The sequence below is a fragment of the Barbus barbus genome (genome assembly GCF_936440315.1).
Source record: "Barbus barbus genome assembly, chromosome: 10".
NCBI lineage: Eukaryota > Metazoa > Chordata > Actinopteri > Cypriniformes > Cyprinidae > Barbus > Barbus barbus.
In genome coordinates, this window is record NC_136738.1 from 14,259,757 (window position 1) to 14,274,054 (window position 14,298).

Below are 14,298 nucleotides of genomic sequence, written 5' to 3' on the forward strand. Positions count from 1 at the left end.
CATGGCTGCATTTATTTGATCAAAAATACAGTAAAAATAATGTGAAATATTATTTCAGTTTAAAATAACTTTTCTGTTTTGATTTGTTTTTTAAATGTAATTTATTTCTGTGATGCAAAGCGAAATTTTCATCAGTCATTACTCCAGTCTTCAGTGTCACATGATCCTTCAGAAATTATTCTAATACACAGATTTGTTTTTGTTTTGTTTGTTTTTTTATCTCAAAATCTTTCATTTTACTATGTGACAAAAAGGTCACTTTATATACTTTGCACTCATTACTTATATGTAAAGATATGTAAAAAAAAAATATATATATATATATATATATATATATATCCACAGTGGTCTACAAGAGTCATTTTTGAAAATTTCCAGTTTTATAGTTTTTCACATGGCAACAAAATAGCTTCCACTGACTTACAAAAGCTTTTAAATATTTAGATATATTTAAATATATAAATAAAAATATACTTAATATATCATTCTTATGACACTTTAATAAAACCCTACACCAAAATACTTTCAATAATGTTATCCTTCTCCCTTTTTACCACTGTGACGTTTAATACGTCATTCCATACATAATAAATGGAAAATAAATAGAAACAGAGTTATTTATCATAACTCTGTTGTACTCAATTCAATTTGAGCATATTTATTTGACAAACCAGGGAAACAAAATAAACATGACTGGCATTTTAAGAAAGCTGAGTCACATGCTCTCAAATGTCAATCATCAAAGAGGCCTTTATTGCATTAATATTGCTTTGACAGTATTCTTAATAAAAGTAGACTGTCCACTCTGACATAAATAGAAACACCAGACAAATAAAATAGAGTGGAGCACCATAAAAAAGATAAACAACAGAGACTCATATTTAGAGATGTGTGTGCATGTATGTACTGTATGTTTTCAATATGTGATGAGATGTAGCAGCTCCATCCAGACTCTCTCTTGTAGTTTGGTAGCTTTATAAGCAGTAGAAACAGACGTGTAAATGTGTGTACTGTATATATATATATCTAGCAACTCTGTCCAGCCTCTTTCTGTAGTATGGCCTCCTCAGTGCGGAGGGGAAATGTGTCAATGGTGGTAAAGATCTCTGCTGCTGTGATGGGGAAAGTGTAGCGCTGCTTATCCACTCCCTGTTTGTCCAGAAGCACCATGTTAAATGAGTTCTGAGACAGCTGCAGCAGCAACCTGCCCCACACAAACAAAACACGGTTTACTATTGGGATAAATTCACTACAAGTTGATGTACAAAGTAGTGTTGTATATCATTGTAAGTATTATCAGGGCCGTCCTTTGGGCGGTGCAGCTGGTGTGGTCAGCTAAGGACGGCCCTGAGTATTATCATTGTAAGTGTTGTGTTATTTCAGTGACTGAAATATAGTAATGAAGTACCTGAGTTGTACAGCCAGTCCTGGAGGGATGAGTCTGTGTCTGATGCGGCCGATCTGAGCTGGATAAACGCCCACCAACTCCATCACTGTCACATGTCTCAAGTCCAGACCACACTGGGCATGCTGAACCGCACACACACACACACACACACACACACACACACACACACACACACACACACAATACAGATCTTTCCAATTTAGTTGCTTATATATGTATAATCTTACAAAGTACTGTAACATCATTCATCTCTCTCACTCTCTCTCTCTTTGTATTTATATAACAGATGAATCTTACAATCACTTCTATATTAAAATATAATCATATATCTTAATATTACAGTGCTGGCCAAAATTATCAGAACACCAGCTAAAAAATGGTTTTAAGTCAGCTAATTCTATCTTTTGCTGTAGTGTGTCAGTATGAAATATCAGTTTACATTTCCAACCATTCATTTTGCCATTAATTGTAATAATCCAGCGAGATTTTTGCTTGCACAAGGAGTCTGACAACAGCCAGTGCTCCACACAGAGATCTGATCTGATCATCATCCAGTCTGTCTGGAATGACATGAAAAAACTGAATCCAGAAGAACTGTGGCAATGTCTCGAAGATGCTTTAAAGGGGTCATCGGATTCCCATTTTCCACAAGTTGATATAATCGTTAGGGTCTTAATGAAAAGTCTATAAGATAGTTTGGTTAAAATTTGTCAATGGTAGTGTAAAAAAAAAAAAAAAAAACTCTCTGCTGACCCAACCCCTCTCTTCTGAGCCGCTCTCGAAGGGACTGTTTACTTCAGACGCATTCACCGAGAAACTTGCTAATTAGCACATTATTAGGAAAGGCGATTTGCAAAGATTAATAAAAAAACCCTTATACTCACTTCTGTAGGTGAAGCTGGATCACGAATGATTCACGCAAACATAGACGCATTTAGGCAGATCAGGGGGCGCATTTCCTTCAAAAACAAACGTAACGTTAATCCTCTGCGTCTTCAGCGGCTCAGATGTCGGGAGTAAATAACGACTGCTATATTCATTATTACATCCAACAACAAAGCACCTCAATCGCTTAATCTGAGACATCTTGTCTTCCCCTGCACCGGAGTCGACACAATGGCAGACAGCTCACTCAGGGCAGTTCTAAGGTCTTGTCAATCAACTATCGTGGGAGTGGCCTGTACAGAACTACGTCTTTCTGACAGGGCTCTCAGAACAGCCTGATTTGAGAAAGGGGATTTTAAAACAGGGATTATAAAAAAAAAAAAACACTGGGTGGATTTTTATCATTATAGGATGGATGTGTACACCCACTTCCAACACACATATATGTTCAAACAACTTGTAAAGTGAATTTAGCATCCGATGAGCCCTTTAAGAAACCTACCTGCAAAGCTACAGTACTGCTAAAAGTTTTAGGAACTTGTGTAAAAATGCTGTAAAATGAGGATGCTGTCAAATATAATATCATAAATAGATTTTCTTTATCAATTAACTTCTATTAACTAAATTAAATCAACATTTAGTGCGTTTAAAGCAGCTTTTGCCCTTGGTGCACTTGCGCATAGTTTTTCAGGTAGCTTTGCAGGTAGGATTCTTGAAGCATCTTGGAGACGTGGCCACAGTTCTTCTGAATTTAGTCTGTCTCAGTTTGACAGACAGACAGATAGACAGATAGACAGACAGATAGATATCATGAATCTTACCATAATTTGTACAAGTTAATATTATATATTTACTAAAAATATTTTACATTTAAATTATAAATGAATTTTTAAATTTTTGTATTCACCCCTTCATTTTTTTCACATTTTGTTATGTTGCTGCCTTATGTTAAACTGCTTTTAATTGCTTTTTTCCCCCACATCAATCTACACTCCATACACTATACTGACAAAGCAAAAACAGAATTGTCACAACTTCGTAAATTTATTAAAAATAAAAAACTCAAATAAGTGCATTGCATAAGTATTCATACCCCTAACTAAATATTAAGCTGAAGTATCTTTACAGCCTCAAGTATTTTTGGTTTGGTGCGACAAGCTTTGCTCATCAACATTTGGCAATTATCTGCCATTTGTCTCCTCACCTCTTCACCTCTCAAGCTCTGTCAGGTTGGATGGGGGCAGACGCACATTTTCAGGTTTCTCCAGAGATATTTGATTGGGTTCAATCTCAGGCTGTGGCTGGTCCACTCAAGGACATTCAAAGCGTTGCATATAAGCCACTCTTCCTGTGTGCTTAGGGTCATTGTCCTGTTGGAAGGTAAACCTTCTGCCCAGTCTGAGGTTCTGAATGCTCTGAACTGGGTTTTTATTAAGGCTATCTCAATATTTTGGTGCATTGTGCTTTTCTTCTATTCTGATGAGTCCCTCCGTCCCTGCTGCTGAAAAACAGCCCCATGGCATGAGGCTGCTACCAGCACACTTCACTTTTGGGATGGTACTCTGCAGGTGAAGACAAGAGCTGGTTCCCTTCAAACATGATGCTTAGAACTGAGGTTCACCAGACCAGAGAATCTTGTTTCTCAGAGTCAGTCTGAGGGTCCTTTAGGTGCTTTTATGGAAATTCCAAGTGTGTTTTCTTTTGTCTTCACTGGGGAGAGGATTGAGATTGGCCCCACCGCCATAAAGCCCAGATCGGTGGAGTGTTGCAGTGATGTTTGTCCTTGTGTAGATTTCTCCTATCTCCACATATGATCATGGAGCTCAATTAGAGTGACCATCGGGTTCTTGGTCACCGCTCTAACCAAAGCCCTTCTCCATCAATTGCTCAGTTTGGCCAGGAGGCCAGCTCTAAGAAGAATCCTGGTTGTTTCAAACTTCTTCCATTAAGGACAACAGAGACTACATGCTTCTGTGACCCTTCAATGAAGCAGAATTTTTTTCTGAACTCTTCCCCAGATGTGTGGCTTGACGCAAACCTGTTTCTGAGCTCTACAGACAGTTATTTTGACCCCAGGGCTTGGTTTTTGCTCTGATATGCATTATCAGCTATTGGACCTTTTATTAAGACGTGTCTGCCTTTCCAAATCATACCCATTCAATTGAATTTGCCACTGGTTAACTTAACTCAAAGTCTAGTAACACCTACAAGCAATTTGAATGCTCCTGAGCTAAATTCCAACTGTCCCAGATACTTATGCAATCGAATCATGTAATTTTTTTGTTTTAATAAATTTGCAAAGATGTTAAAAAACTTTTTTTTTTTTGCTTTACCATTATAGTGTATGGAGTGTAGATTGATGTGGAAGCAGTTTATTGGTGAGCAGTTCAACATAAAGTCAGGGGAAGCCAGGGGAAGTCGTGGCCTAATGGTTAGAGTCGGACTTGTAATCCGAAGGTTGCGGGTTCGAGTCTCGGGCCGGCAGGGATTGTAGGTGGGGGGGAGTGAATGTCCAGCGCCCTCTCCACCCTCAATACCACGACTGAGGTGCCCTTGAGCAAGGCACCGAACCCCCAACTGCTCCCCGGGCGCTGCAGCATAAAATGGCTGCCCACTGCTCCGAGTGTATGTTCACGGTGTGTGTGTGTTCACTGCTGTGTGTGTGCACGTTGGATGGGTTAAATGCAGAGCACGAATTCCGAGTATGGGTCACCATACTTGGCTGAATGTCACTTCACTTATAAGGCAGCAACATAAAATGGGAAAAAAATTAAGGGGTATGAATACTTTCGTAAGGCACTGTATTATATATATATATTGCAGTGGTAGCAGCCTCATGCTATGGGGCTGTTTTTCAGCAGCAGGGACGGAGGGACTCATCAGAATAGAAGAAAAGCACAATGCACCAAAATATTGAGATAGCCTTAATGAAAACCCAGTTCAGAGCATTCAGAACCTCAGACTGGGCAGAAGGTTTACCTTCCAACAGGACAGTGACCCTAAGCACACAGGAAGAGTGGCATATATATATATATATATATATATATATATATATATATATATATATATATATATATATATACACACACACACACACACACGCACACGCGCACACACACACACACAAATAATATATACAGAATAAGAAGGCAGATATTGAACTTTTACCTGTAAATTAGTCATCTGGAATCTATAGTAGTGATTGGCAGCTGAGGGGGCAGAGATGATCAGAACGCGGCGCTTCTCATAGAACTGGTCCAGTAATGCAGCAGCAGATCGCACACCAACATTAATATTCATGGCTTTTAATAAAACAAATGATTACGATGTTATTCACCAGAGGGCAGGACAGGAAGAGCAAAATCATGAATTTTACATGAATTCGGAGGTTTAATCTCAGAAGAATAACATAAATAATTCTGTCATGAAAATTCTGCCATCGTTTATTCTAACAATCTGCCTTCAATATAAAATTTTAATATTTTACCTGAATCAGCAGCATCATTCTTTCAGGAATGCTATGTAATCTTTCATATGAAGAGGTATAATGTATAATGCAAGGAATTCCTCTAAACTGATTGTAGGTGTTTGTGAGGTGTTAATGTGTTTTTTTTACATACGAGCACAGGAAGTCTCCAGGCCAGACCACTCCATGTTAAACTGGCAGACTCTGGCAGCGCTGCCCCTGAGCTCGTAGCCACCCAGACAGCGGAATTCACACGTGGCCCCATAATTATCACCAGCACTGTCACATTTCATCCAGCCATTGTCAGGGACAGAGAGAGGAGTACAGCGGCGCACTGCAACATGCACACAACACACACGTTCTGTGTCAATGCCAGCATATTATGCAATGTTCTGCAACTAAATTGACATTTTTGAGTAATGTGAGAGTAGTTTACCTGTTCTAAACGATTTAGCTTTTTCAGTTTCCTACATTATATAATCTGATAGCTACACTATTGCTCAAAATGTTGGACTCAGTACGATTTTTTTGAAAGAACTTTACATTCATTTTCACAAGGATGCATAAAACGGACACATTAAAGTCACAGTAAATACATTTATAATATTACAAAAGATTTCCATTTCAAAAAAATGCTGTCCTCTTGAACTGTCTATTTTTCAGAGAATCGTGAAAATAATTGATCTCAGTTTCCACTAAAATATTAAGCCGCGTAACTGTTTTCAAAATAGATAAAAAGAAGAATTTTTTTTTTGTGCAACAAATCAGCATATGAGAAAAATTTCTGATACATCAATTAATAATTACATTTTCAAATATATTCAAATAGAAATAGTTATTTTAAAGTGTAATATTTCAAAACATTACTGTTCAACTCAAACTAAGTGAAATAAAAGTGAGTATAAGAGATTTCTTTCAAAAGGGTTAACAAATCTTACAGACCACAAAAATGTTGCCAAATTTAAAAAGCTTCAGAGGTTTTGTAGCTAACATTTCTTAGATGCTCATAGCTAAGCACAAGAAATGCTTGACTTCTATTTTGATTTCTTAAAACATGAGTAACTGGTAGCTTAGAAAGCTACAGTTTCAAAAGAACTCACCTCTCACTCGAACATTGAACCTGCAGGTCGCCTTGTTCTCAGCACGGTCGAACACAGTGTATGATAATTTATGATTCCCTTCAGGAAAGTGTGAGCCTGATGGCTTTCCTTTCAGTATAACACTACAACACAAACAAACATTCTCACAACAAGAATCTGGATTAGATTTATTAGATTGGTTAGATTTAAATGTGAATTCAGCTAGAAATTACGCAATTCTCAATTGTGGCATTGAGCGGTCAACTATGTTAGCATAAAGACCTGAATTTGAACTAAATTTGCACATTGCCATGGTTACTTTCATATATGTTGAGGATAAAACTGCTACACTGACTCTGTCAGGATGCCATCTGCCGTGTCTTTGCCCTCTGGAGTGTCCCACGTCACTTTGGCAGTGAGTTTTCCTGGTTCAGCGGTCTTCTCCTTTATATTAGGACACTTAATAACTGGGGGATCCACATCTGAAACAGAAAACACCTTTACATGCCTCACAATCTAAATACTATGTCATGGATCCACACTGCAAAAAATGGCTTATCTTGCTTAGTATTTTTGTCTTGTTTTTAGTCAAAATATCTCAAATTCTTAAATCAAGATACTTTTACTAGATAAGCAAAATGACTTAAGATTTTTAAACAAGAGTATTTTACTTACCCCACTGGCAGATAATTTTACTTGTTTTAAGCAAAATGCAATTAATTTAGTTTTTTTTCCCCCTGGAAACAAGACTAATTATCTTAAGTCATTTTGCTTATCTAGTAAAAGTATCTTGATTTAAGAATTTTTAGATAGATTTTGACCAGAAACAAGACAAAAATACTAAGAGAAGCCATTTTTGCAGTGCATATCTGTAAATAAATATTGAGTGTTGACTACAATGACTATTTAACCCACCCACGCACACACTGTTGCCGCCGCTCCACGTTCTGCTGCTTTGGCAGGTGGCGCTGTGGTCTCCTCGAAGCGTGTACCCTGGTGAGCAGAAAAACTGGCAGCGGGAACTGAAGTACGATCCGTCTGAACACTTATAACCTCCGTTAGATGGCATGGCCAGTTTAGGGCAGCGGACCTCTGTAAACATAATTCATGCCCTGGTGAAAATTGATTATCAATGGCCAATCACTGCTGCCAATCCAAATCAATCCACGTGTCATTCAGCTGCTAATTGACATGTGGCTGGTTGTGAGTAGTGCTAAATTGTGTCTTGAGATGCCTTCAAGTTTGAGGGTCCAACTGTGACACTTAATAATCGTTTGAGGATTTGATAAATTAAGAAATAAAAAACAAAAATCAACTGATAAAAAGCAATAAAGCAATCAAACTTTCAGCACATAGCTAGCTAAACAAATGAATGAAACTGCAATTTGCCAATCATGCTAAAATGTATATAATAAAGCAAATTTAAAAGCAATTTTAAGTTTACCAATTACTAATATAGAAATCATAAGAAAAAAAATTGGGTACTTATATAATTTATAAAATATAATTTATGTACTTTTATTCAACAAGAATGCATTAAACTGATCAACAGTGAGAGTAAAGAAATTTCAAATAATTGTGTTCATTTAAACTTTCTGTTCATCAAAGAATCACAGTTTCCACAAAAATATTATACAACAATAGTTAGAAATGTATCTTGAGCACCAAATCAGCATATTAGAATGATTTCTGAAGGATCACGTGACACTGAAAACTGGACTAATGGCTGCTGCAAATTTGTTTTTGCCATTAAAAGAATCAATAACATTTTAAAATATATTCATAGACAACTGTTATTTGAAATTAAATTACTTTAAATTCACAATATTAATGTTGTTACAGTATATTAATCAAATAAATACAGCCTATTTTTAAAACATTCAAATATGTTACCAAGCCCAAACTTTTAAACGCTAGTGTAATTGAACAAACAATAAAAAGTAAATAAAAATCACAAAAAATGTGTGAGTATGTAATGTTTGCAAAATGATTGCAATAAAATATAGAACTGAATATGCATTAATTCATCTTAATCATTGAAGTGAGTCAGCATTCATATGCAGTATGATCTTATAATTAAGCTATATGAATGTCAACGTCAGACCTCGGCAAGCGTAGTTTCCTGACCACTGTTTGCTGGCCATACAGAGGATCTCGCTGCTGCCGTGCATCTCATAGCCCGTCTTACAGCGGATCTTGCAGCGAGTTCCCAGAACATTCTTATAACGTTCTCCGCGTGGTGTCTGGCAGCTGACGTGACCATGTTTGACTTTCACTGGAGCACACCATGGAACGCCTAGAGAGAGACACATGTTATCACACACGTACGCAAATACACTGAAGAAAGACACTGAGTCATACCAAAACACAGTCTTATAAACGTACCTTGATAACTGGCATCATCCAGACATGCATGGAGAAACACGAACACAGATAAAGTAGCACAGCCACAGAAGAAGAGGAAGCAATCAAAGGCCTGAGGCCTAAGCAGGCAGTCAGAGATGTAGTGTCCTCTGTGTTGTGAATGTATGTGTTCTGACAGCAGCACTCATGTGTTATGATGTGGTAAGAGTGTTTTATTGAGAGAAGATGGATTTAAGTTCTGTGTAATGGGTTTGTGAGATCAATATGTGGATTTAATGTAATATGTCCTTGCGTGTGTTCACCTGTGTATCGCACATCTTCATCATCAGTGTATGGCCAGTATCCAGAGCCTGCAAAACAGTGTAGGACAGCAAAAGCAAGAAAGAGTTGGCATTACCGCAGAATTTCAGATTCAGCTCAGCTAGAATCATTTGTATTGTGAGTGGATGCATTAGAACAAAGCAAACCACAGTTTGGTTTTTGATGTAATATCTTGTTGTACTATTTTTAAGTTCAGTTTGCTAACATATGGAAACCTCAGAATATAAATGTAAAATTGTATACACTACCGTTCAAGAGTTCAAGAGAACTGTTATCAGGATTGATAATAATAAGAAATGTTATACCAAATTAGCATATTAGAATAATTTGTGAAGGATTATGTGAGAGTAATGGCTGCTGAAAATTCAGCTTTCCATCCCAGCAATAAATGACATTTTAAATAGAAAAGAGTTTTACAATATTACTATTTTTTCAGTAATATTTTTAAATACTTCTTTTTATATATTAAAATATTTCCTTTACCTTAATCTTATTTGTATTTATTTATCATTTTGTAACTTTATATCTCACTTCTCTTTTTAAACTTTACCTTTAGTAGCGTGACCTTTTTAACTTTATAAATGTGACTGCATTTCCTTTGCAAAACTTTCCTGCAATTATATTTGCATTAGTATTATTATTTTTTTTTTTACTCTGAGGCTTACACCGCTAACATCTGAAATCTGGGTTTGTTGCATTTATGGCATGGCATGAAATACAACAATGACCCCTGCAGGTAATGTAATGAATTACAGTGTGTCACAGGGCGATGCAGTGAAAATGGCAGCCACATAAAATAACATATAACACTATATTAGGATAACATGCTTTGCATGGAAGGACTAGATGGAATAGATGTTGGCATGGCTTCAATCAGAGGTCAGACTAGTAGCTGCTGATTTGACATTGCTTATTTACTTTGAATGTCATGACAGAAGCTCTTACAACAGTCAATGTGTAATTTCAACTTCCATCAACCATGCAGCAGAAAGAAAAAAAAAACATTAATGTTCTCCAACAGAAATAGGTTTCGGTGTTCTATTCCATCTAATTCTGTGACTTGTACTTACTGCAATCTGAAAGTAAGTGATCCAGAAACTTAAAACAAGGCCAGCTTAAAAAAAAACATGGAAAACTCCATAACCCACAGATCGCCCTCTTAGACTGGGATCAAACACAAAAAAACAAGAGCCTGCATTCAGTGCATATAAATTGATGCTGATTCGCTTTTTTATTCCCTCTAGTTCTGTTCTTTTGTCTCTTGTGTGTAAGTGTGTGGATGGCAGATCACACAGCAAGTTAGATCAAAGCTCCCTCTGATGCAGTAACAAGAAGAGACTCAGAAGCACACACACACACACACATACACACAATGTTAATGCAGAGCTAGAGGCGAATCATGACAGGACCACAGTTTTCCAACTTCTATCATGGAAAACACTCCACAGGGATCAAGTGTGTAGGTGTGTGTGTGTTTGCTCCATTTGGCAGATGAGTTTTCCTGTTCCATTCTGTTAAGCTCAGCAGAACGTTGTGTAACCCAAAATACTCACTCACTTGGCTCAGTCTCAGTCTCTCTCTCTCCCTCATACACACACACACACACACACACACACACACGTATAAATAGGGAGTTTCCACTTAAGAAAACTTTATGGTAACTAAACCATATAGCTTCTGCTGCACCTTCTGTTTTACCACAATCCTGAGGATCACAAAACATTTCAAAACTTCTACAATGTTTAGCTTAAAAACAGCTCACTCTTGAATGGACGTTCTGCAGTCATTAGTCATCAGGAAGTAAGATCCCTCAGGCTCCCTATGTTCAGTATCTGCAACAGTTCCAGCCTCACAGATTCACAACTCCTATGTGTGTGGAAGTTAACCTCATTCTACAGTCTGACAGTCAGGTACAGACTAATTATGTTCATATCCAACTATCAGCCACCACACAATGGAATATCAATCGTCCAGAATACCTTATCAGCACAATATCAGTTCCTTAGCAAACATCCAGATCAAAGTTTGTCTTGATGAAATTTCCTTTTCTATTCTGAAACTATTGTTTTACATCAACGTTTAAATAAAGTCACAACAGGGTCAAATACTAAACATCTGATCTTTTTCTCTCATAAGCAACAAGCTAGTTCACTTAAGAGTTTTGTCAATTAGAGCTACTGATTTATCACATTAGCCAAAACAATTAGTTCAGACAGTTTGAATAATTCACGTTTGAGTATGTGGGTATTTTACAACTATAAAAGCACATGAAATTCACTGATATTAGTTCTCAAGTCAGGACAGTGCCTTAATCTTGTAACGTGTTCATGTTTTAGCCAGTATGAGTCTGTGTTTGTGTTCACAAGGCCATAAAATACACAAACACAAATAGCCACCCAGTCTTTGTGAATAAACAATGTACAGCATTTGAGGTAATTCGCTGAAACATTGTAAAACCATTTATTTTACTGACGTTTACTTTACACATGCAAATAAAGCCAATATGCGAGTCTGACGATCTGTTATCGTAAATTGGACCTCCAGAGCATTTACAAATTGACGTCTGGACCACAACCACAACCTAAAATCCAATAACTTGAGCCACAACCTCACACAGTCAACATTTTACTGAATTACATTTCCAGTCGTGATTAACTCCAACGGTCCTCGAAATGAAGATGAATTGGTAATTTAGCAATTAGTTCTACCACCACAACACATGCATCTCTGCAGCTTCTTGAATTGTGTTTTCAGCAGCACAGGAAATTCACATGTCTGAGCGAGTCCAAGCAAGGCTCTTTGCTTTTTTATTTAATTCTCTAAACAAAGAAAATCTTGGACAGAGAAACCAATGTTTGAAGGGATTTATTCTACTTCTGCTGGAATATAAACAATGTTTTCTGGAAGCAAAGTGTACTTTTTGTTCTTACTAATATACACAAAATACTCCAAAAAGAGCCCCCTTATCAGCCAACAGCCTGATACAAACATAAAGCAGATTAAAATGCTACAAACACCTAAAAAGATTGTATGATTTAGCTGAATATGTTACATGAGGCTGCATACACATCAGGCATCAAGCAACTATGTCTGGCAATGGAAATGTGGACAGATCCTCCAGCTCTGAACACAAAAAGATGTTTTTCCCCCTAAAATGTGAAAAATATCAAAACATCAGAGTCATATTTCCAAAAATCTGATCCAGACCCCATGCTAACTGAAGATGAAAAAATAAAAATCCTTCTGGCAGAGGAAGACACAGCAGTGTGTCAAAGCCTGAGGGACAGCACAACACCAGCATATTAATACATGCCTGATGATTTATTATTAGTTGATCCAGATTTTGCATGCAGAATTTCTGTAATGTAAATCCAATGTCACTGTATCAAATTTTGATGATTAATATTTTATTCTGTTGACTTGAGACTTAAGTAAGCAATTTATTTGAGATGCGAGATTTGACTTGGCCTCCAAATGACTCAACAACACAATCAAGAAGAAATATTATCCTCTTGAATAGGCACTTCAAAATTATTATTTGTACAGTCCATATCTTGCTAACTTAGAGGATAATGAGGAAACATAATATATGAATTATGATCAAAAATCATAATTTATGAATGTGTAAGGTATTAAAGATCAAAATTATCTAAATGAGAGGATAATTAATAAACTGTTATTTTTAAATGTACATGGTGTTAAAGACACACACACACACACACACATGATTACTCACTCTACACACGCACACACACTAAATTAATTGTCCAAATTACAAGCAAGGCCAAAAAGACTAAACACGTCTGCTTCTTTGGAAATATTGCAAATTCTGACAGTCATCCCACCGCTTTGATAACTCTGCAGACACACTGCTGACCCACTTCCAGAAGACGTTACATTATTTATGTCACTAATCACAGACACTTTAAAGACGATGCATTCAAAAGATGTGTCAGACTCATCAGTATTGAGCAGATCGTCCGGGAGCGCAGTGTCCTAGTGGTGACAAGTCATCAGTGCCTTTTCATATGAAAGAGTTCAGTGTATTTCCCTGGATTTAGGGAACTTACCCCCTTCTTTCCCCCCAAACAGCCCCAAAAGCGTCCACGTAAACACTCGGGAGCTCTGTTGTAATACTGTGCCTAATACAGGAAAGCTAGCAGAAACAGCATGGGAAAACTCATAGACGCACAAACACTTTATTCATTCTGATGTTTGCTTAACTCTGCATTAGTTTAATCAGTCTTGCTCAACAAACACATTTAGTCTTATCAAAGCTTACAGCGCGGGACTCGTTTGGATGGGTCTCTTACCGTCATACGCGAAACTCCCGGACAGCTGTAGTCCCACTATCATATACACACACATCCAGGTGTCCATCTTTAGGAAGTCCTGAGCTGCTGGGACACCTCGGGTGCATTCCTAGGCGAGAATCAAGAGCACAAGCCCGATCCCGCCTCCTCTCCAGAAATACGAGAGCTCTTCATCCAGCGCGAGCGCGCGCACAGAGCGGCGCGTGGACAGTTGGCTGTACATGGATAACCCGTATGGCTCTGTTATGAGTGCTTATTACAGCGACACCAAAAAGTAGGCTAAAAGTGGGACACTTTTTTAAATTGCCTTTTTATTATTCATGATTCATTATTGGAGATCAGTTCAGAATTCTTCTTGTAGGATTTTTTTGGTTCAAATTGTGATAGAAATTCGAACAGGATTTCTTTAGAATTTGAGATTATGGTAGTAGGTTTCATTTATGTAAGAGCCTTGTATACAAC

The 14,298-nt window shown here is 37.3% G+C and overlaps 1 protein-coding gene across 2 annotated transcripts; it reads right to left on the minus strand.

Moving 5' to 3' along the window:
- Nucleotides 1-552: 552 nt before the first annotated feature.
- LOC306876036 (sushi repeat-containing protein SRPX-like) lies at nucleotides 553-14,012 on the minus strand. Of its 2 annotated transcripts, XM_079426930.1 has the most exons (10): nucleotides 13,837-14,012; nucleotides 9,505-9,552; nucleotides 8,943-9,134; nucleotides 7,754-7,930; nucleotides 7,194-7,320; nucleotides 6,860-6,981; nucleotides 5,914-6,093; nucleotides 5,462-5,595; nucleotides 1,409-1,530; nucleotides 554-1,204 (listed from the first exon to the last, which is right to left on the minus strand). In XM_079426930.1, the coding sequence occupies exons 1-10, from the start codon at nucleotides 13,901-13,903 to the stop codon at nucleotides 1,027-1,029; spliced, it is 1,347 nt and encodes a 448-aa protein (XP_079283056.1). In that variant the 5' UTR covers nucleotides 13,904-14,012; the 3' UTR covers nucleotides 554-1,026. The 2 variants fall into 2 exon arrangements, with proteins under 2 accessions (XP_079283057.1, XP_079283056.1); XM_079426931.1 differs by lacking the exon at nucleotides 9,505-9,552 and having other exon boundaries at nucleotides 553-1,204; nucleotides 13,837-13,997.
- Nucleotides 14,013-14,298: the final 286 nt, after the last annotated feature.

Excerpts from the sequence above, each read along its gene's own strand:
- LOC306876036 (XM_079426930.1), bottom strand. The coding sequence starts at position 13,903 with ATGGACACCTGGATGTGTGTGTATATGATAGTGGGACTACAGCTGTCC. Across the intron at positions 1,531-5,461 it reads TCCAGATGACTAATTTACAG|CATGCCCAGTGTGGTCTGGA; the intron begins GTAAAAGTTCAA and ends TGTGCGGTTCAG. Across the intron at positions 1,205-1,408 it reads GGACTGGCTGTACAACTCAG|GTTGCTGCTGCAGCTGTCTC; the intron begins GTACTTCATTAC and ends TGTGTGGGGCAG.